At 46.4% G+C, this 23,268-nt stretch overlaps 1 protein-coding gene across 1 annotated transcript in view; it reads right to left on the bottom strand.

Annotated features, from left to right (window-relative positions):
* GAP43 (growth associated protein 43) overlaps positions 1-23,268 on the bottom strand; it is a 58,102-nt gene that overhangs the window by 6,756 nt on the left and 28,078 nt on the right. Inside the window, exon 2 of the mRNA XM_040056721.2 lies at positions 20,289-20,916. Coding sequence (XP_039912655.1) covers positions 20,289-20,916 — 628 coding nt within the window. The remainder of the gene's footprint in view (positions 1-20,288; positions 20,917-23,268) is intronic.

The following is a 23,268-nucleotide window of genomic DNA, read 5'->3' as shown; positions in this document are numbered from 1 at the left end:
AACCCAGGGGAAGGCAGAGGCAGCCAGGAGGAGCAAGACAAATGAATGGAATGCCTCTCAAGCTGAAGTGATCTCACTCCTGGGTTCATCTAGCCGGTGCCTCCTTCATTTGCAGGACAGACTTAATTGTCTTGGAGTTTCTACTGCCCAGCTCTCATCAGGGTACACTAACGTGTTCCCAGCCTCTTTCAGAAACAGTGCATGTACTGTGTGGATTGCTTTTTACAGGACAAGGTGGTAGTTGTCCCAGGGCCGCAGGGCTGTGAGATAGAATAATGCACAAGGGTCTTAGTGCACTGTAGTGACTGGGCTGCTCCACTGCCATCTCTCCCTTTTCCTCACTCAGTCCCACAACATACACAGCCCATGGCGAGGTCAAGCAAGCAGCAATCCAGAACTGGGAAAAAGAACAGGGAAAAGAAACACTTGGGATACAAAGAACAGGGAAAAGAGACAAGCACTGAAGGACTGTGTGGTGTTGGACAGACCACATGTCATTGGTGTGACACATACCTGTACCCATCTCAGTCAGAGAGCACTGTGGGTTCCCTGCACAGCTCCTGGCTTCTCTGTTGGGCTAGAAGTAGATCATACTAGTAAATAAAATGGGCCAGGCACTGCTTCCTGGCCCCAAGGCCAACTGGCACCACACAGCTTATGTCCATATGGCCAACCTCTTTTCTTCTCCAGAGCAGGGTAGCTGTGTCTGGGACCCGTCTGATGCCAAGCTGCACAAAAATCATGCCAGGGCCTGTGCTGTCAGCCTAACAATGAGGATGTTCAGTTGCCAGTGTTTAGTTTGTGAGGATTAGCATCCTCACACCCGTGTTTCATGAGAATGCTAACTGGGATGTGAAACTTCCATTACTGACACCGTTCACACATCTTGGCCTGGTCCACTTGATGCCATCAGATGGCAGACTTGTATTTGCTTCCAATACTGGCAGTAGGTGCTACATTCCTGCTTCCCTCTTCCCCTCAGCTCTTTTAGCCTAAGTTTTAAACATGTTCCTGAGCACCACTTCCTTATGAATCACTTTTAAGTTGTGTGCAACTTTCCATTCTGAATCATCTTCATTAAAGGCTCTGCTTCTGGACCTTCAAATAGTTTTTATCTTAGTGAATACTGACTGCCGATTTTCCAGAGGGAAAAAATTCTGTGGGAACATCCCCATGGCCTCAGCCACTGCATCTGCAAACCCCCTGTCAGCAAAAACATCTGTGGAATTTCCTTCCCTTGATACAGCCTTGATACAGAACAGCTAAGCAGGATGCTATTCAAGGACTCCATCTATATCTGGTACAGCTACCACCACAGACCAGACAAAATAGGCTACTGATTAAAATAGGATCGTAATAAGTATCATTGGGAGGCAAAGCTTGGCCTACTTTTTTAATTTTCCTGAATGACTTGATCACTGGGAGGGAGGAGAGTCCATTTAATGTCGCTCTTCAAGGCATTCATAGCAAGAGACACACTGAATTACAAAGCTGAGAGTAGAATCCCAGTGTGCAACCATCTACCCCTAAATTTGAGTGAAAAGACTACTGTTAGCCGGCAGCAAAGTCTGATTTCTTACAAGGCTCTGACAGACCCTAGTAAGGCATGGTTTCTGGGGTTTTCACCTCACATAAATGGAAGATGAGTGAAAGAGCAACCAAGAGACATAACATGGTCTCAGGTGGACAAGTCCTGATGCTGCCTTTCATTGTGTTTAAAACTTTTTTGTGTCTTCCTAACAAAAATGCGCACAAGTTTTTGCTGGCAGTCCCACAGCCCACTCAGGACAGCACAACAGACAGGCCCATAAAACAGCAAGCACAGGGACAGACAGACACTGGGGGTCCTGCACATCTGCTGTGTTACCAAGACACACAAATAGCTGAAAGTGGGGTCCAGCTCCTACAGTGTGGGCTCTTGAAGGAGGGATGGGCAGGAAATCTGCTCATGCTCAAGGTGGAGGAGCTGGCAGTGGTGCTGCTTAGCTCACAGTGTTCCCATGCTGTCCTTGCTCTTAGGATAAGCAGACAAGCTGAAACACAATTTTCTGCCATGTTCTATTCCCTGTTAGCTCACCACAGTAGCAAATCTAATTTCCAGGGAGTGCCCGTGGCGCCTACAGATCCCTGGCTGGCAGAGGAACGGCACAGAGGTGCCTCACTGTCCCCATTAATGTTCTCTGGGGAACAGACAGTGGCAGGCAGATGACCTGCTAAAGAAGGCCAGAGACTGCACTGATTTCTGCCATGGATGAATAGGCTGGACTAACTGGGATCACAGAGCAGCAGGAACAATTTAAGGTCACTTCATCACACATTCAAGTCAACAGAGAGGGATCACACAACTCAAACGCTGGACTGTGCATATCCCAAGTATAAACAAGAGCTCTAGCTTTTTGAATAAGAATTATCACACCAAATTCTCTTGCATGGTATTGAAGCAGTAAGAGGAAACACTCTGGGAGCCTTCACCTACTGGTACACCCTGCTAAGCTCTGTCTTATTTCCTACAGGCTTTACCAGCACTTCATCGATCTTTGGGATGAGGGAAAAGAAGCAACTTGGTGTTACCATGTAGTAATGAACTTTAGCAAGAAGCAGTATCATGAAGGAAAAAAGAATTCAGCACAAAAATAATAAATTTCAAGTTGTGGCACTGCTAAACCACAGCAGTAAAAAGAAGAGGATTCGCTCTGTGCCATGGGAGAAATGCATCACAGGTCCCAGTGACATCAGGGCCAGCTAACAGCAGTTTCTGATTCGCAAGGAGAGGTGACAGAGGTTATCTGACTCACCAGTTTGTTTGATGCAGGCTATTTCTGCAGTATGTGTTCTGGGCTTTCTCCAGCCTTGTTTTCAGTGTCCCAGAAAAGGGAGGCAAGATATCCCCAGGGAGATAGCTGTCCTAGGGATTCTATACATCAGAGAGGATATCTCTTACACTGCTTTTTACCCAATACTAGTCTCGATTTTCCACTTTTTTGAACTCTGGGATATTGTACCTGTGGGTTTGCAGTGGACAAATACTATTAAACAGCCAGAACTGCACAGTTTGGGCATTTTTCATTCACTCTGCACTTTGTTGCAAAGGTGACGAAAAGGTGGTTGAGAATTCAAGCCATCCCCTGCTTGAGGAACAAAAGCTTTTCATCCTGGGTAGCCAAACTTCCACCTGTCTAAAGCTGCCTCCTTTCTGAACATGCCAGCACTGTGAGATCTCCTCCTGCCTGCACGATCAGAGCCCCCTCTGTCCACTTGCAAGGGACAGGACCAGCAGGAAGCAATGAGCTCCTTCTTCAGGTGGGCCTGGACCAGGGCAGCATCAATGAGCTCATGGTGACATCATGAAATGAGAAAGCTGAAGTCAGCGTGGATGGACCCTAACCCCACCTAACCCCAAATATCTAGAGAGAGACATCTGCAGCTGACCTTCTCATCCTCTCCTTCCTTCCTAACTAGTGGAAATAAATGGGACATGTCTAAGACTATTAAACTGTCTTATTTGGATGCCTACTTTAGGGCAAGTTGCAGCCTGGGAATATCTATACCTGCAGCAAGCCAAGGTGGAGACATTTATACTTGTTCTAGAGCATTCCAGCTACAAAGCAAAAGGAAAGACCCAAACTTACAATATGAGAGTGGGGGAAAGAGGGCAGGAGGGGAGACAGAGCTGTAATATAAAGAAAAAACACCCACAAAACTTTAGAGGGGGCCAAAACCAAATTCAGTCCTGGAAGGAAAAGCAAGAATGGCTAGGTCAGAAAGCTAAAAAAAAAAATCACTTCAAACTAACAAAAGCAACCGAGTCTATGCTTGCAGTCACCACCCTTACAGTTCTTTTAATGCACACCAGTCACCCCTTGCACTGTTCGTGGTTACTCCAGTCCTGTGGTCCCACCGTTCCAGCTTTGAGATTTTAGTTTGCTTTTTTATTTCAGTCTTTGGAAATGTATGCTGCAGTCCAGATCATCTTATGGCACAAGATAATTTTGCCAAAGAGACAGGCGTCTGTGGGCTGAGCTGCCACTGTACTCACTTCCATTTTAGCTCTCTGGTTGGGGCAGTCAAGTTGAGAAACCTTTTGGGCAGCCTTGGGCAAACCTTAAGCCATTACTGCAGAATTGTTTGAGGGTAGAGCTGCATGGTAGGAGAGGCTGACACTGAAGGGCCAGTGTCAAAAAGAGGCCTCATTCCGACAGCTCCAACTGGTACCTGCTGGGGAACAGTGTTACCCATGGAAGGGAAACAATATGGAAGTAAGATATAGAGCTTTTCTGCAATAGTCTTAAACTGCTCCTGCTCCTCAGCACTCCACTTATTTCCTGGAAAGGGTGAGAGTCATGTCTGCGAGCCCTGCTGGGGAGCAAACGCCTGGAACATATGCAGCTCTGGCTGCGGTGAAGCCGAGGCAGGCACGCAAGCAGCAGTTCTGCTGGATGGTGGTGCTTCCAGCTGCCTCTGCTGATGCTGTGCGCTAATGGATGAGCATGCAGGCTCCTCTCCAAGTCTCTCCACTGCCCTACATTAGTGAAATTAGGTTGAGTGGATTTCCGGGTAAAACACTGTCTCTTGGGACCTGCCCAGCTCCCGTATGACTTGCCAAGATTAATTAAATCAGAGCAGACATCAGCTTATGACCACAGCAGCAGCAACCTCTCTGATGATCATTTTTTTTGTGACTGGTGGCTTGGGTTTTGTTTTCCCTTTTGTCTCTGTTCCACTGCAGATCTTTAAATTACCACAGCCAATGCCAAGAGACGAGAAATTGCACAACACTCTGGGATTCTGATACAGATGCAGAGATTTTGCTTTTGCTGCTTTCTCAGTGTTTGCATAATTATTGCTGATATTGACTGTGCAGCTAGAATTCTCCTGTGCATTCACGCTGAAATACTGTCCAAATCTACACAGACACTGCTCTCTCTAGCATTTGTTGTGCTTCCTCCTTCCTCTGTCCTTTGCCAGCTACAGCTTGGGCAGAGATGGAACCGAAAACCTGTTCCTCATCCGGTCGTCACTCTGCTCCCAAATATTAATCTGGGCTTTCCTGTCCTGTTATAAGCAGATCACACATGACCCAGAGATGACTCTATACTTATTTTTTTTTTTTTTTTTTAGGCGAAGGAGCACTAGAAATCCTCATTTAAAATCTCTGCCCTGAGCATCTCCTAGTTTTAATGACATTTCGATCCAGATTTGGATCCAGGCTTCACAGCTTGATTCATCTGTCCCAATCCATCTGTCCTTCTAGCCAGCCAGAAGTCTATTCCAGGCAGAAGATGGTAGGTCTGAGACTGCTGAAACAAGACACACTTCAGGTTCAGAGCTGTTGCTTATACAGTTCTCTTTCTGATCCATGTTAGCCCATTGCAGTCAGCCCTAGGATGCATCATATGCAGAGCTAAAATCCTCCACCCTCCCAACCTGCTGCTTATGAAAACTGGCAGACTTATGCTGCCCCAGCTAAACACCAAGAAATGAAGGAATTGGGTATTTCAGGTAAGTGGCTGTGTCTAGTCCAGGGAATTGACTTGTGTGATTTCTCCCAAGTCCCTGGTGAATCCCTCACTCAGTAGAGACAGACCCATGGTAGTGATTCCTGTGAGCCCTGGGGGTCCTGGTGAGCGCATGGCACGTGGGAGATCTGCAAACCCTTGGCACACCCTGCAGCAAGGTGGTGGGGAGGAATGTCCCCAGTGCAGGTAGCAGGCAGGAGGTCCAGGGAAGTGTCACCCAGTAATTACTGGAAAGAAGCAAGCAAGTCAGCCCATTAAGATTGAAACAAAAATGTTAATACGGGCCCAATCCATGGTAGCTTGGGCCTCCTATTCCTGTACCACCTCATCTTTTTCCAGGACCATTTAAGAATGGTTCAGTTGCCCCAGCAGTGAGGACAAAAACCCCAAACCCACAACTTCTGCAAGTCCCATGGCTGGTAACTTTGGTCCAAGCTGCCTCTTTTTCTGATCCTGCTAAATCCTCAGAGGACAGCCAGACACAGTTCTGTTGTCCCAGCTGCCTTTGCGCTTTGTCAGGCTGAAAAGCCAGTGGATTAGGGATTTCTACTCCTTCTCATCCCACCCCATGCCTTGCTTCCTCCATCATCACCATGGAATTCCAAGCCTGCACTGGCACACATGTGTACAGGAGATGGAAAGGGAGGGAATGGTGGGAGAGATGCTCGAGGTGTGCAGCAATGGGGAGGGGGTGTCGAGGGGAGTCGGGCTCACAGCTCCATTGCAAAGCATCTTTCACAGTGTCTAGACACCAGCTGCCAGGTTGCCACGGAAACTCCCCAACTTTGGCTGAGGGAGGGAGCATCGAGGTCTCCAGAGAAAGGGAGTGATGGAGGAAGAGGGTGGGGAGAGAAAAGGGAGGATGTTCCTTGTGAATGTGAGGTGTTAACCCTGTTACAGCTATGTTCGCAAATATTCTTCCATCCTGGAGATTGGGAAGAAGCAGCTCTCTCTCTCTTGCACTGCTGTTTCTTTCCCACATCCATGGATGCAGGCAGACATGGAAGCTGAGAAAAACAACATGCCTACTGCTGACTGTTCATTTACCTCTGCCCATTACCAGCACTTTTGTCCCAAAACTCCTGCCTACTGTACCCATGCCTGGGCAATTTCAACCCAGCTACAAGTGGAAGAAGCCCTGCCAGGGTGGTTAGGTTTTCAGACAGCAAGATCTCCTTTGGCAAGGCCAGTCCCTTGGCCGCTGTCACACTACAAGCAAAGGCAGCTCCAGGGAGGACAGGGTGCTCCCACCTGGCAGCAGTGTCACCTGTCATGGTGCTTCTCTGGGGATGCTCCATCGCACCAGAAAGCAGTGGGCAGGTGGGGGGCTGTGCAGTACAGTGGGCAAAGGCAAGGTAAAAGCTCTTTCAGGATAAGAGTGCCTTGGAGGCAGATATTTTACACTGGCATTGAGGGGCCTCCTACTGAACAGCGTCAAAGGTGCTGTGACCTCAGACGTGCTGTGACCTCAACAGACCTCTACCAAGGTTCCATGGTCTTCACATCCAGGGAGCTTGAAGGGGAGAAATGGGAAGTGACTGGTGCAGGGGGTCCCCAGCCATCAGGTGGGATCAGAATTGATCTGATGAACAATCAGGTGCTCAGCTGTCCCGATGAACCAGCAGGGCTCCCTCCAGGAGTGGTTCCAAGCTACCAGCCCCCCTATCTCCTGCATTCACTACTTCACCTGAGGAAAACCTTAGCCAAAATTACCCCTAAGTTGTTCTTTACTCCTCTTCTCCCCTGCCCCTGTTGATTTCACATAGGTCCTGCACACCAGAAAGGGTGCCCTTTAATTCCTTAAGTACCTTATGATTCAAAGACCTTGAATATAGAGGTTTTAGCTTCCTTCCAGCTGTGGAATATAACAGTTGACAGCTGCTCTTGTATTGGAAAACAGGATGTCCCCATCTCATGCAATGGCATTCTTTTGTGCCACCCACCTTCTCTCTCTTGCTGGTTTAAGTTCTGGAGGATGTTTTAGAAAGAGAAGGCATGTGAGGGGACAGAAGAACAAGGTTTTTCTAAGAGGCAACCATTTATTCCTTAGCTTCTTCAAAGCAACTGCCCTATGAGATTATAGGGGAGAAATCAGAGGAAAGATAAGAAGAAATGGAAATACCCTAAGAGACATAGGCCAATTGAATCTTATTGAAGTGACAGACAGTGATTGTTCTACAGCCAGGACATTCCTAGCAAAGTAATTAATTCAGGGAATGAAGCTTACAGCACTTTGGGGATGGAGGTTTGAATTTGGAGAGGCCAAGCAGATGCACAGAGAATAGCACAGCAAGTGGCAGAAGTTTGACAGACAGATCAGGTCCTCAGAGGTCTGCCCATCTCACAGCTCTGCTGAGCAGCCTGGCAGTGGTGGTAGGATCAGTAGGGGGATAAGAATGAACCTGAAACTGTGGCAGACTGCTGGCATTCACGCACTGCTGATCCTGAAATAAAGAGGGTTAAGAAGAGGAAGGAAATGTGCAGAGTGGTAGAGCCTTTGGGTTCTCCATCTACAACTTCCACCTTCTCACAAAGGACTGATTGTGAAGCTCTTCTCCTCCCCTTCCCCGGCAAAACTGGCTAGGGAAAAGAAACTAAAGGAGAAAATCTTCTGTAATTGCAGCAAAATGGTCTAGAAATTCCTCCAGTGCATCCGGAATTAATGTGCTGCTCCTCCCCTCACACTCCTCCCACTTCAGTTGTCAGTGGCAGGAAAACAAATTGCTGCAGCCCTTACTACAAACCATGCTCCCGCCTCCCTTCCCCCAGCCCAAAAGACATGTGCCATTCATAAGCTGCCTGACTGCTGGTCTCCATTATTAAAGCCTAGAAGACTGATAAATTGGGGATTCATGGAGCCTGCAAGCCTCCAACAACCACATTGCCATGGAAACCAGAGGCAGCCTCCATCTCCAGCAGAAATGATATTGATCTAGCTGAAGGCAGGGAATTACAATCAAGGGGAGGATATAAAATGTCTCTTTTTCTTCCCTTTGCCATCCTCCCATTTCGAGTTTAAATGAAGGAGAAATTTCATTTAGAGATCATTAGTTTGTTCCCGTCCATCATCATCCACCAAGGCCCTGTAAACTGGATGCTAAAATTAATTAAATGCCTGTTGTCAGGCTTTCCACAGCCATCTTCTTTATAACTGTCCCCAGCAGCTGCAACATCAACACCACTAGCTCTTTGCATCAAAGAAATTACTAATATTTCTCAAACGCACAGCTGGCACACCCATTGAATCCCAACACGTTTTGTGCAGGATGGAACACAGGCACTCCTCTCCAGAAGGCAGTTTAGGCTTCATGCTGTACCCAGGAAAACTCCTGGAAGCCTTTGCTTTTCATTTTATCAGGAGGAGGCTTGAGAGCCCAGACACAGGAAGAAGCATTTTGAAGTACAAACACTTGTGGGAAAAACCCCATTTAGAGACAGCACAGTGGCACTGTTGGTGCAGAGCAATTCTCTCCTCTTCCTGAAATCCCTTATCTGGGATTGCTTAGCAACTGCTTTTCTGAGGATGGAAAGATCAGGAGTCACAGCATCTGTCCTGAAAAACAGGGTAGGGAGCTGGACAATTTCCCCAGATCATATAAAGGCCAGCTGCTCCTGGTTTGACTTAAGGCAAGAGATTGGGCTATGTAGTTGTCCCTTCTGCCCCAAGAAATCTCTGTGACCAGAGTTGTGGGGTGCTTGCTCAGTAAGTGGCTTGCTCCTGCTGTAGGGCAGCCCTGAGGCTGGCACTGGCCATTTTCAAAGAGCCAAGCTGTATAGCAGGAAGGAAGGAAGGAGCTGCCTGGAAAACCTCTCATGAGTGCTCTTATTGCCAGCACCAGTCTTCTCTCTGTGAAGGTGGCAGCAGCTTGCATCAGTAATTGTGATTTTAATTCAAATTTGGCAAGCTCTGTTTTATTTTATTTTTCAACTAGTTTTGAGAGCCATTCCTCCCAGTTGGGGAGGGACTATCGAGTCTCTGAACTCTCTGGGTGCTGTGCCAAGTGAACCGATGCAGCTGTCCCAGAGTAGCCATCTCGGTTTAATTGGCTTTTCACAATAACAATTCCATCAGGCAGATAATGAATTCGGCCGTGACATGAGGGCACTCGGTGGGACAGCTGCAAATGCTGGGGAGACCACCTAGGGGCAGAGCCAGGCAGCCCCATGCCCTGTGCACAGCCAGCTGTGCCATAGCCAGGATGCACCACCTCTCTGGAGCAGATTGGGGTGTCGGCAGCTCCTCAGTACCGTCCACTGTGGTGGAAAGAAGCACCCTTCCAGGGAGCTGAGACAGCCCTTTGCTGACCCAGTCTGCAGTGACAAGGCTTCTCTTCCTCGTCAAAGGACATTTTCCTTGGCCCTGATTCAGCTGTGGGACCAAGCAGTAGCTGCTCCTCCACCATCTCGTGTGCAGCCAAAGCCTGCCATGAAGCCCAGCCTTGCACAGGTCCATGGAAGCTGCCAGTTACCACAGGTTCCATGTGCAGAGTTTTTACGTTTTTGTCCAAGGTGGAGCAACACATAATTTTGGCTTGAGCACCATAATTTTGACAACAGTGGTCACAAGAAGAGGGCCTGATATGAGGCACGGACTCATCAAGCTTGAGCTGCTCTGAAATTGCACTGAGGCAGAGGAAGTGGCACCCCACCATTTTGTGCTCTTATTGTCTCCTCCTGCTGAGTTTATTTGCTATAAAGGTCCTTGGCTCGGGTCTTGCCTGCTGGTCACGGAGCGATGTTGTGAGGTATCCATGTGGATGAACACGTCTCTCTTACTCTTCCTCTCCTGCTGGAGCTGTTCCACTTCCATAAACCATTAAATATTTATTGGGCCAGAGGAAAACATTGACTCTGTAGACCAGTGGTGAGGGCACTCATCTGGAATAGGGGAGACCAAATGCTACATCCTGGCTCCAGCAAACAATAAATAATTTATACAAAGTGGAATAGCTCCAGCAGGAGGAATCAGGGGAAAATGTGTCTAGAAGCCCAATGGCTTGCTTGCAAAGCTCACTGGATTTCAGCTTCCTAGCATAAGGCCCACCCTGTCTTCTGTCCCATTCAGGGAGGACCTGACCCTCACATGCTAGCTATTCTAAAAGCAGGGAAAGGTTTTTCTTACTACTTTATTCTACAAATCCCATAATTCCTGGTAATGGTATATACTATGCTTGGGTTTGAATAATTAAAGGGTTCACAGAAGAATTCTGGCCCAGCAGGACTTGGAAGCCCTGCATGGTTGTAGTTTGAACCTCGATCAGGCTTAACTCCTCTGTTTGGCAGAACCATGTCTATGCGTTTCCCTAGAAATGAGACCAAGAAGTAGTTGCAGCTACATCATTTAGGAGCATCTGGAATTTTCTCCTTCCTCCCTGGTATAAAACTCAGTGACTCCATCTGTCTTTTTCATAGTCATTTGGCTTCAGCAATGAGAAAAGTTTCTATCCTGAGGCACAAAAAAACATTTTCTTTCTCATGTTCTGTCTCTTTATTGTGTGCAGTGAACAGTGTTGGGTTAGCATCTCTGGAGACTGAACTCTGCTGCTCAGCAGCAGTGCTGTGCATTTCTTCCCCATGCCTTCCTGGTGGGCCTCAGATGTGTTTAGGAAGGGTTGTGTCATGGACAAGAGGTCAGGTTTAGTCCAAACAGGCACCATGCTTGGCCACACTGGTAAGTGTCCCAGCAAAGTCCTGGCAAGAGTGCTGGGATGGCTTTGTGGAAACATATCTTCAGCCCCAAAGATAGGCTTAAAGGCAGATGCCAAACCTGTTTGCAGTGTTTGAACAGAGTTGCAAGATCAAGATGGCACTCATGCCTCCTCACTGCTTGGCAGCAAAGAAGTTACCTGCTTTCACCACCCGGATCCCTGGGGTACCAGTTGAATAAGGGACTGCAGGGAATGCAGACAAAGGGCCAGACAGAATTGCTGCTCCTGTGAACTGTAGCAGCCCTGCTGAAGATAAACCCACAGTAGCCCTCTGATAAGATCCCGTGAATGTGGGGGATTTCCATCCCTCCTGACAAAGAAAAGCAGAGGACCAATGTTACAAGATTACACTGAGTGCCTTCCAGGGGGAGAAACATTGAGACCATTTGTGAGCAGATCTAAGATTAAGACACACTACTTCAACTCGCAGATATTTCTGAAGGGGGGAAAACCCAAGGCCAGGGTTTGTTCTTCTGTGACATATCCCTTTTTTCAGCACCAATGACTGGAGGTTATTCTGAACTGCTTGTGGCAGTGAGGCTGAAGCCATGGGTGAAATCCTAGCCTTACTTAAGCAGGATAGGTAACATGGGATATCTAAACTGTTTGTTTTTTTTTTTTTTTCCTAAGCCCACACCCAGTAAGGGAAGGGAGTTCCATATTAATTTGAAAACTAGATTGTTATGGACATAGTCCACACCAACTTGCATCCACACCTCTCTGTTAGAGACCTGTGTCATTTTCAAATCAGTATGCACCCCAAGCTTTTATGAACATCAAAGATGTTTTTGAAAGTACTTGCCACCACCTCAACTTTAAATCACTTTTACTTGATTCCGACTTCCATCTCTTCAAGTGGTTGTCAAGTAAAGTCTTTGAAACATTTTTCACAGCTGCTAAGACAGTTTTGTCAAAGTCAGCAGCACTGGGGAATGCTCCTGCATGATGGTCACAGCTGTTGTTCCTGCTCTTCTGTCCCTTTCCCTGTACCTGCAATGCATTATCAGCTCTGGTTCTGTACCACTGCACCCACTTCAGTGTTGGGATTCAGATGCTATTCCAAATGTCAGAGAGATTTTCTTCTTCATTAAGCCCTGTAGGTTACAGGTAATGCCCAGTTATCATTACTAGCATTACCAATTACTGTGTTTTGCTGAAGGAAGATGGAGAGGTTGAATAGCGTCTTCCACCTTCTGCTTTCTTTCATAATGAAAAGAGGACTCATTTGCTATTGCCTCAAGGTACAGCTGGCAAGTCTGTCGTTCTTTGAACACAGGATAATTGAGACCTTATGACCTTTATCTAAGACTTATTTGCATGAAGCACTGAGTCTCACTTTTCTGGTCATTAGGGGAACAGCATTTTCCTTTAGATCCCTGGACCCTGTCCAGCTTTCCATAGTTCTTTTCCTCAGTACACCACAGCCTAGCGAAGGGCAGGTGTCCAAGGTGGACTCCTGACTGCCAGGACTTCAGCTGAGATTTTCCACTCTGTTCCAGTGTCCCATGCTGACACTGATGTAGCTAAGGATGCAGAAAGAAAAAAAGAAACATTTGCACAGACCAAATTCACGTCTGGTGATGATATAACCAACTCTTTACATGGCACAGGCCATTAGAGCTAAAGGACATGTAAAGGGAAGCTTTGGCAGGGAATACAGAAGTAGGAAAGAAGTCACAGTTCTAGTAACCTGCAAAACCAGACCGGACTCTTCTTCAAAGAACAGCAAAGCACACAATAGCAGTACTCTCCATCATTTGAGTTTCCTACACACATTGTTTTTAATATCTCGTCTATTTTCTGCCTGAAAGATATCCAGAGAGGAAAGCTAGGAAATGAAGAAGCACTTCTTTAAATCAAGCTTGCAGCATGAATGTCACATCGAGAAATATTGTGCCCAGAAACCTGTTCAAATTGAGCTTGTGTAATATGGTCTTTCACAGGTCTATCAGAGGTCCAGAACTGGAGGTGGAAAACTGCCCCACAGAGCTGCTGTCAGTGGCATCCCTTGACTTGTAATCCTTCTGTCACTGCTTACATTTTCCTTGGTTCTCTTGGTCACTCCCCAGTTTCAGAGATCATCCTAGGGCTAAATAAAATATTTCAGTAGTGTCTTTACAAAAAGAGTCATTGCAGTCATCAGTGCTCATTCAGTAGCTGTCTGCAAAAAGGAAAGGGGTTGGTGTGCATAAGGACTGGGATGAGGAACAAAACAGAAGAAATAATGCCTCTCTGGAAACATGTAAAAAGTTACAGCTTTTTTTGGACTAATGTGAAGAGTATCTGTCATTCTATCTCATAAAATAGAATTGCAGATTTGGAGGGAGTCCAGAGAAAAGCAACAGAGTTCCTAAGAAGCATGGGAATAATTTCATATAAAAAGCAGTCGAAAGCATTGCTTATGTTTTCTTCAGGAAAGTGATGAACAGCAAGGGCTGTGATACTGTGCCCTCTGTGCATAAATGCATACTGTATGATGCTATATACCATAATCAAAGGCATGAAGAAGGGCTATCACAAGCTTTTGCTGTTTCTGTGACATAGCACAAGAACAGAAAGATATTTAAGGCAATGGTGGCCAATTTGTCACCAAACTTTATGGCCATTGTACAGCTGGTTGGAGTTGGTAAAGCTGTTGATACTTTGTCAATCAGATCTTTTGTGTGCGTACACACACACAAAAATATATGTATGTGCCCTATAACACCACAGTTATATTAGCATCAAAAGAGAGAATACATCATGCTTTACCTGTTAAAACAAATCCTAGACAGCAGAAGGCAGGGATGAGTCCCAGCAGCAGAGAAGCAGTTTACCCTAGATCTGCCCATAGCAGTGCTTTGTGCTAGCCACAGCGAGAAGTACAACAAATGGATATTAGCTCTGTCCTAGCTTGGCAATTTCTGTGTTCCTCTGCCAGTTATTTGCATGGATCCTTGGGAGTGCAACTTCACCTTGCCAGAGTCCATGAAATTTCCACAGAGATTGGAAGTGATCACTGCACTGACATTGATAATCCAATATTTATGCACCTATTAAATAGCTCTTGAGGAATGTCTAACTAATCTGACTGTGCGTACCTGGTGAATTTTCCAAATCCTTTACCTCTGCATGTGGCAGCCATCTGTACCACAGAGTCAGTATTTCTACTTCTGAATTTCATCTCCTTGGAGCTGTAAATCCCAGCTGATAATCTGCAGGCTCATATCTATCTGAAAAGTCCAGCCTATTTGATCCTAGTGCAAAGAGATGACACTGGCAGTGGTGCAGAGCACTTCTGGCAGCTACAGCAAACAGCCATCACTTAAATTTTGTCTGTCTGTCCAGCCTGTCCACAGGTCTGCTATTTGAGCCCTCCTCAGCAGATATTTTGTTTTTCATCTATGACAGAAAACCTTCCTCCCATGGAGCATTTTCTGAAGATGATCTGAATGCAAATGCAGCGGGCCACTGTGGAGAACATTGGAATGAGGGCGATTTAGAGCAGACTCTAAGTGGAGTTCAACCACTGGTCTCAGCTGTAGAGAGCTGTGTGTTAGTGTGAGTGACTACAGTACAACATGGCACACACTGTGACACTGCCCTAGGCAATGTCACCCGTACACTGGTATTGGTGTGGTTTGGAAGAGCAACAGCTGTAGCTGCCAGCAGCAGAAGGGGTGAAAGATTGCTGTCACCTTTCCTATAATTTGCATCCTTCACAAAATAAGCCACTGACTCCAGTAACCAGCCATGAGTGTCCATGCACTTCTTACTGAGGTTCCAGAAAAACTGGTACCTCTTATGTATGAAGGAGTGGTTACCCCGCTCTCCTCAAAAGACCTTTTCCAGAGTTGTCCTGTACCTTTTTGTCAGTAAATATGTTTAATGTCATCTATGATTTTATTAAAAGAGGTCAAATACTGCTTCACCACCGACCCACTAGTGCAGATCCCACCCCTAGAGGCAAGCTGCGTCTCATTAGGAAACAGCAGACCTGAGGCACACATGGGACAAGAGAGTATTTCACTGCAATAGAGGAGGAAATCCTGCCCCTGTGCCATGCTGTGTGTAGGAAAATTGTGACATTCCACTTTTCACGCCCTCCCCCTCACACAGCTATTTGCACCAATGCATACCCAGCTATGAATTAGGCGATGTTTATACCCATGTAGACACAATACAAAGATTAAAATTTCAGAGCAACTGAGGAATAGAGACAGCCTTCATACTTCAGCATGTGTCAGGCAATCTAAACTGCATTTATAGAGTCTTAGTTTGTTGCTGGAGTAGTACTACAGACAAGAAAGCGCTGCCATGCTTGCTTAGAGTTGTTCCCTCTGGGACAGCCATGGGAGGACTAGTGTGTTTGCATGGCTTTCCTTGGCTGCCAGGTGTAGCAGCAGAGATAAGCTCCCTTGAAACAGGAATGGCAATGGGGTTGTCCTGCCTCATGCCAGCTACTCATGGGCCAAGACTGAAATTCCAGGTCCCACAGCTGCAATCCTCTCACATAGTGCAGGCTGCGTGTTCTGGCTGGCACAAGACAATAGACAAGTCTCCCTTTCCAAATCTTTATACAGCCAGTGCTCCCAAAGCGCAGCAAGCATTGTCCTTCCATCAGTATGGGGACTGAACTGAAAACAAAGAACTGATTCAACTGTAAACCATGAAAAAGGATCCACAGGGACTTGCTCCCTCTGAGGAAGGGAAGGGAAGATGGTGCCTCCCAGTGCTCCTTGCTTGCAGGATTCAGAGCCCTGGGGGAACTGCTAGCCCGCTTACATGCAAAGTACTTGTCACCTGGCAGATTTTTCATTTCAGCTGTGAAGCTGCTCCATTGTAAAACTATTTCATGAAGCAGGAAAAACATTCTTCCTTTCCCAACAAAAGAAGATCCATTTGTTTCCTTAGGCACAATTTACTCTTTCACATTTCTGGGTTTTGTATTCTTACCTGACAATCTGAGAGTGCTCTGATGTGAGAGCCAACCAAATCTGGAGGTGAGACCTGAAAACTTGTGAAAGTACAAATCAAATCCCAACACTGTGTGACATTCACCTCCTCTCCTCCCCAGGAGGACATCATAGCCCATGTTCTTCCATAGTCTGCTGTGCTGGATGCTGATCTCATTTCAAAGCTGCACTACCAGACTCTTTCCAGTAATTTTCATGGGTACTCTGGATTTAAGCCAATGCAACCATGATTAGAATCAGTCTCACTTCCTTATCCATATGTAATGCATAAATTCCCCTCATCACTTTTAGATTTTGTCCTGTTCAGTAGGTTGGCATCTAAGGGAGCCTCTCCAAGCATAATGCCAACACCAAAGAGCCAAAAGCTGGATCATAAGAGGAAAACTTATAAATCTAAGTCTTGACAAGGATGCTCAGATGACGAGACAACTTCTTCACATTCCTGTCATCCACTGAAAGACATGAAGAGGTTTGAGAGATTGTCCTCTTACATCAATCCTTCATTGCCACTGAACAAAGCCCACTGACTCATTTCATGCCTCACCCAGGCTGGAATCCATCTCTTTTTTACTTTTAGAAACACAGAGGATTGCTTAGGCACTGCCCTGCTTTACAACTGGAAATGCCTGGGGTTCCAGACCAACTACTATTGGATACAGGACAGTTGTTTGAAGCCATTTCCTAGGCCATTACCAAAAGACAGATAGAGCACATAGAACTGAGAAACAAGGAGAGAGGTGAGGGCTGTCAGGGGAACCACTGACTGGTACAAAAAACCACTCTCTCTGTCTCCCACTCCAGAAATATTAAGCATTAAAAACTGCGCACTTCTCTTTATCTGATTAGTCATTCCTTTCCCCACTCCCTGTCCTTTTCTGCCCTGCCCGTAGAAAAAGGCAAAAATCTCTTCTGGGTGTGAATTAAAAGCCCATGCCTTTTGCTTGTGCTTGCACCAGGGAAAGTATCCACAGATAGCATGATGCAGCCATTGTAGTAAAATTCAAGGCAGATGAACACCACCACCCCAAAGCAGCACGGTCGGCACGCCTCAGGGTAGTAGCAGCCAAGCATGCCAGGGCAACCAGCCAACCGATGACACTGGCCAGGAGCCAATTTGATTTAATTTTGGCAGCCTGACACTGTGCACTACTGTGCCAGTCTTCGATCACAGGAACGATAAGAGGTGACCTTTGAAGGCCAAGGGGACAGATGAAGCTGAAAGAGGATCTGTCCCTGGGCTGGAGGAGCACTGAAGTGGCAGATGTCCCCGCTTTCATGAATGACCAGCGCTGTCACACCAGCAACCACCAGTGCTGTGTTTGCCGGGGGAAAGGTTGAGACCTGGGAAATGTGTTTAAGTCTATGGAAAGAGTAAGCAACAAGAGAGATGGAGAGGTTTAAAGATACGAGAGAGTAATAGGACGAAGATGGTAAAAAGAAAACATAGGCTTTCTGTCAGGAACTATTTCCTGTCTGTGGGTACTTTTGTACTGTGATGATGCTCTTCAGAGGAATATTCTTTCAGAAGGAAACAGCTTCCTACTATTGTGGACATTGTGCTATAAGAGCGCATTGCAGAGCACAGCCTGGAATCCTCAGAGAGATGTACAAGGAGACCTATTTAATCTTTTTTGCATTTCTTTCTTGGATGACTCTGGGGTCACTTAGCCAGCTGTTCAGGTTTGTGACTGGAAGGCTGATATCATACTGGAATAGAAATTCAAGAAAAATCTATATTCATTAACATTTTAAAGAGGCTATCAGCTTGACTCTGGCCACGCACCTTCGATGTTTGCCTTCTGCAAACATTGCTAGGATTGAATGTTACTGCATGCATACTGAGTAAGCACAAATGGATGCACATACTGGTCTTGAGCACTCGGTCACTGAAAACTCATTTTTAAATATATATTTGATTGCAGATTTTCCAGCTTCCTCTGTTGGCGAGATGTTTACATAAGTAATAGTATCACGTGCAAATGCATATTAAATTGTGCATTTTAAATGGCCACTTCAAATGATGTGTCTATGAATGGTTGGCCACTTCAAGTGGTGTCAAAACCAACAAGAGCGTGGGGAGGATATCTGAAAATGATTCAGAATATTGAGTAGAAATAAACCATTTTTTCATGAGTGACAACTGAAAACAGGTAAAATAAATGAAAATTAAAATCAAATAGCTTGCTACTATAAATGCCCTACCTCTATCCATTAGAGCAGATTGATCTGAATAAAAATGGGATGTCAATTCAAAGCAGAATCATTCTTGCTTAGGAATAAGGCATCCCATTAAATAATAGGGAATGAGCATTCATTATCCTGTGTAAAGAGGGCCCCAAAACACTGATTCACCCTGCCCTATTCTTGCCATTGACGTTTGTACCTTTGCCCAAGTATAAAACCAACAAGTACAGCACACAACGTAGCAAATTATATTTCACTGACCACATGACATTTATGTTGCCACTTAACTCATCATATAAAGTAAGAACAAATAGCTGGAGACCTGGACAACAAAAAGCAAACATGGACATTTCAATTTGAAGGCTTATTTCTAGAAACTCCTCAATAAGCGGAAGTAAAACCAGCAACCCTTCGTGCTTCTGTACAACCAGTTCAGACTCACATTCTTGAAGGCTGCTCCCCTTGCCCATGCCTTAAATCACAAATGTCCTGTGTGAGCTCCTCTCCAAGTATTTAATCTGTCCCTTTGGATACCTGTTCTTCCCTATCTGTCCACTTTTGTTGAGCAGGAATAGAGTTGCCTGAAGCCCCAGGTTAACTATGAGGCTTGGAAGCCTAATTGGAGAGTGGGAGTTGCAATTTGTGGAGGAGAAGTAGGGGGCCAAATGAAATTATGGAGAAACATGTGTAAGTAAAAGACTGGGTGCTGAGGCTCTCTAAAATTTACATCAGGCTGTTTATGAACATCAAGGTGATATGCAACATTTTACCCCAACAAGCTAATGAATGCAGGCTGCCCTGTAAAACACAGTATTTCATGAATGTGAAGGCCAGTGTTGCTTGATACTGCCTCTGAATTGAGTTTCATGTGGAGCCTACCTCAAATATTACCTTTTTCTTTTTTTTTTTTCCTTTTTTTTTTTTCTTATGTTCTATTTCTTTGATAAAATAAGAATGGTCAAGAACAAGAGAGAAAAATATCCTCAGATCTTTGATGCTTTTTCTACTCAGCTCACTATCACAATTTATAATCAACTCCTCTTTCTGGTTTGTCAAAAAATGTCCACCTTTGCCTCTCAAAACTCTTCACCCCTTCCCAGGGGAACTGGTTAACCAGGCTTGCACTCTGTCAAGAGTGAGGAGTTAAAAACACCTCCTAGAGTGACTTTTGGTATTCAGCTCTCTTCTGTCCTCACTCACTGATTTATCAGGGCCTTTAAACATTCCTTTTCCTATCTGATTCTCTTGCTACCCATGTTTGTATTAGCTGACATGTCTAAAAGCTTCATGCAAGCATGCCTGGCATGGGTTACTCCAAGTAAAAACCATATAGGTATGGGTACGGGTGAAACTATAAGCCCTGCTGATAATAAGATGTTCCTGACTAGGATGTGGCTGTACTAAGAACCTCATCCATACAAGCAGGTGGAAGAAAGACCCTTTTGACTCCAGGACCATCCCACCAGCAAGGTCTCCTGCAGAATAAGAGAGCTTTTGTTTTGTGAGATTTTCAGCTGAAGTTGAAAGCCTCCAGTGGCCTGGCCAAGTTTTCCCACTGGAGCTTCTCTCTGCTAGTGTGACTGAAAAGGCTCATCTTGATCTTTAGGATGTGCAGAGCTTGGGGAGCTCTCCCTCAAAGCCTCCCAGCTGGCAGACACTCTCCTGCCACCATGGAAAAAAGGGCTGATGGCACCTCCATCTAGAGGAACAGGAACCTCAGCAGGAGCTGCAGTATTTCCAAAAGCTGACTGGAAGCAGGAAAGAGGGTACTAAGCACAAAATTAATCTCCCCCACCCCTAGAAACCGGCAAGGGGATTGCTCTGTTAACTCTAGATCTGATCCCCACACCAGCTCTTGCTCCCAGGAGACCGAGGCAGGTGTCCATTTCTGGAGAGGCCGGTTCCCTAGCCAGGCGCTCACTCACCTGTCTTCTCTTCGGTTTGGCTGCTCTCCACTGTCTCCATTTGGGGTTGCGCTGTTGCCTTGGCAGTAGCATCCTCTGCGGCAGGGGTGGTGGTGGCAGTGGTGTCAGCAGCAGGCACGTCGGCTTGTTTAGGCTCCTCTTTGTCTTGGGCTTCGTCAGCCTTCAAGGACGGCGAGTTATCAGTGGAAGCTTTAGTGGCACTTTCCCTATCGGGGGCGGCGCCAGCAGCGGGCTTTTCCTCCGAGGAGGCAGCAGGGGTGGCAGCCTGTGGGGCTGGCTGCTCCGAGCCCGTGTCGGCGGCTCCATCTCCTTTTTTCTCCTCCGCTGGCGCGCTGCTGTCTTTGCTGCCCTCCTCCTGCTGGGCACTGTCAGCGGCGGCCGCCTCTGTGGCAGCAGGAGCCTCGCTTTCTTTGTTCTCGGCCGCTCCGCCAGCAGGGCCTTCCTCCTTCTTGTCGGCGGCATCAGTCTCAGATGCTGGAGCATCTCCCTTCTTCTCCCCCTTGAGCTTTTTCCTTGTTATGTGTCCGCGGAAGCTGGCCTGGATTTTGGTGGCTGCCTTATGAGCTTTATCTTCTGGTTTGATGCCATCTTGCTCAATCTTTTGGTCTCCGTCCTCATTTTTTTCAACCTTTGAAGAAGAACAAAGGAGGAGGGCAGAGGAGAAAAGAGGGAGATAAGTTAAGATTTCTTCAGGTGTAGCAGATGCTCTAATTTTATTGAGAATATCCCACCTTCCCCTCCTGGTAAGGAGTGAAAAATTTCAAAATAGGCTTTCTGTTTGCTATGGGTTTGAAACCAGGTGGCCCTAATTTCATCCTAAGGCTGGACAGAAGTAGGTCTCCAGCCAAATCTCCAATCAAAGGTTTGTAAAAGAAATTTAAAGCCCCTCATCATCTCTGTCAGTAATGCTGAGAGCATCTTGGCTGTGTGGAAAGGCTTTCACCAGCTGGGTTGTCTCTATTCCCATGATTTATTTTCCCATTAATTTTGAAATATACCAATTTTTTTTCCCCTATTCATTTTCAAAACACTCTCCTGAGGGAGATTTCCACAGTCCTTCCAAATCCACCTCTGCTTTCAAGTCGGTGTTTCTTCTTAATGACACCTTGTTTCACAGGTGTGTGACTCCAATGACACCAAGTGCTTTGTCTTTTACAGCTTTTTTGACTCGGGATTGCCAACAGAGAAGGGGATTGCTGCCTGCCCATCTGCAGTTTGTGCTGCTGGACACACACAGATATTCACAGGATGTACTCCTCACAAACGCCCTGCCCGCAAGCGCCCCAAGCGCTTTGCCTTTGCTCTCCTCTCATGGTTTCGCTGAAGGATTAATGGGCAGATTAATATCACTCTTTCCAATTTCAGCTGACTATTATTATTTCTTTGACTGTTGGGGGGAATTCAGCCGTACAACAAAGGACAGGCATTCCCCGTGTTTTTTTAGGCTTAAATCATGCATTAAAGTCTTAAATGGGACCAAACCAGAGCCTGTGCCTCACGCTGGTCTGCTGCAGAGAGATAATGCTCAGCTTATAAACCTGCACTGAATCTACAGGACAGACCACACTTCACCCCAATAATTTAGCAGCCCTTGGGCAAGTAACAGCTCAGCTGCATATTTATGAAAGGACACTGGTCTATTAATAGTCCCATCGGGAAACATTCAAAAGACCTATGTGGAAGCAGAGCCACCAGTCTCTTTGCTGTCTGCACTGGTTTCCATCACTGGCTCGGGTCACAAAACAAAGAAAACAAGCTGACTGGGAAAGATGGAAGCATTTGCTCCTGTGTGGGAGGAGGGAACCACTCCTTCGGCCATTGCAACTGAGATGTGCCATCTGGGGAAAGGCTCCGGACCAGGAGAGTAGAGAGAGGGGACAACCTACAAACACATTCAACAAGAGTGTGGCAGGGAGAAGGGAGGAGAAGCCACTGCAACATGCCAATGTGCCACTGGAAACATCACGCCTGTGGAGAGGGCAAGAGAAGAATGGCCACAGCAGCAGCAGTTCCTGGGAAACAGACTGGGAGTGATCACTTCCCCAGAACAAGACACAGCCAAGCACACATGGGAGTGATGCTCAGCCAGGAAACCAATCTGGTGTCCACTGCCATGCCAGAGATGGTACCCCCTGTGTCCCACTGTGTCCCCAGTGAGCACAGATCCCTCACCCTAGCATTGGTGCCAGTCATTCCTTAAGTGGGTGTGGTGGCCAAGGAGTGAGTGAGCTGCCCCAAATCATCAAGGCAAAGAGCCACCCCACATGGCTGTGCAGGGACATGGGTGGGTCTGTATACAGCAGGAAATGGGATGGGATGGGCAAACGTTGCTTATGTAGGGGGTGAAAAAGGCTTTGAGTGAATATGTAAATGGGATTAATACACATAATTCTGCACAAGGAGTTTTTGTGCTTCTGACCATGCCCAGGGACAAAATGGTTGTTGCACCAATCACAGGGTGAGCATTACGTCTACACTTCCCCAAGTGCAGTACATGACACAGTATGGAAAATGGGCTTTTTGTGTTTGTCACAGCTTGTCAGAGAGCAGGTGATAGTTATGTGCAAAGATGATACAGGCACCAGCAGGCTGCAGCCACTCCTGTGTCTTGCATGCCTAGCTCGACGCAGTTAGCTATTATTCAGCACCTGGGTAAGCTTTTCAGCCTACTTCAGCACAAGGAGGTGGAAGCAAACTGGAAGTACATTTAAACTAGTTATATAGTGCAGAGCTCCACACAGGCTCATCCATCCTGTTCCTTAGACAAGTTTTGCAGCTTGCAGTAAGTCCTGTGTTGCTGTAGCAACCTAACCGCTAATACCTGAACTAGCTGGTTTAAGGAGATCTTGGATACGCCAGCATTACACCGTAGCCACAGCAACGTGAAAATAGACTGGTACTCCTTCAGAGAACTGTATAACACTTAGATGCTGTAGCTTTGACTCCTTCTCCCCAAGGACTGAGGCTAGTCTCAAACAGC

Source organism: Hirundo rustica, chromosome 2 (assembly GCF_015227805.2).
Source record: "Hirundo rustica isolate bHirRus1 chromosome 2, bHirRus1.pri.v3, whole genome shotgun sequence".
NCBI lineage: Eukaryota > Metazoa > Chordata > Aves > Passeriformes > Hirundinidae > Hirundo > Hirundo rustica.
Note: the sequence above shows the minus strand (reverse complement) of the source record. Positions and strands in the feature narration are given on the sequence as shown.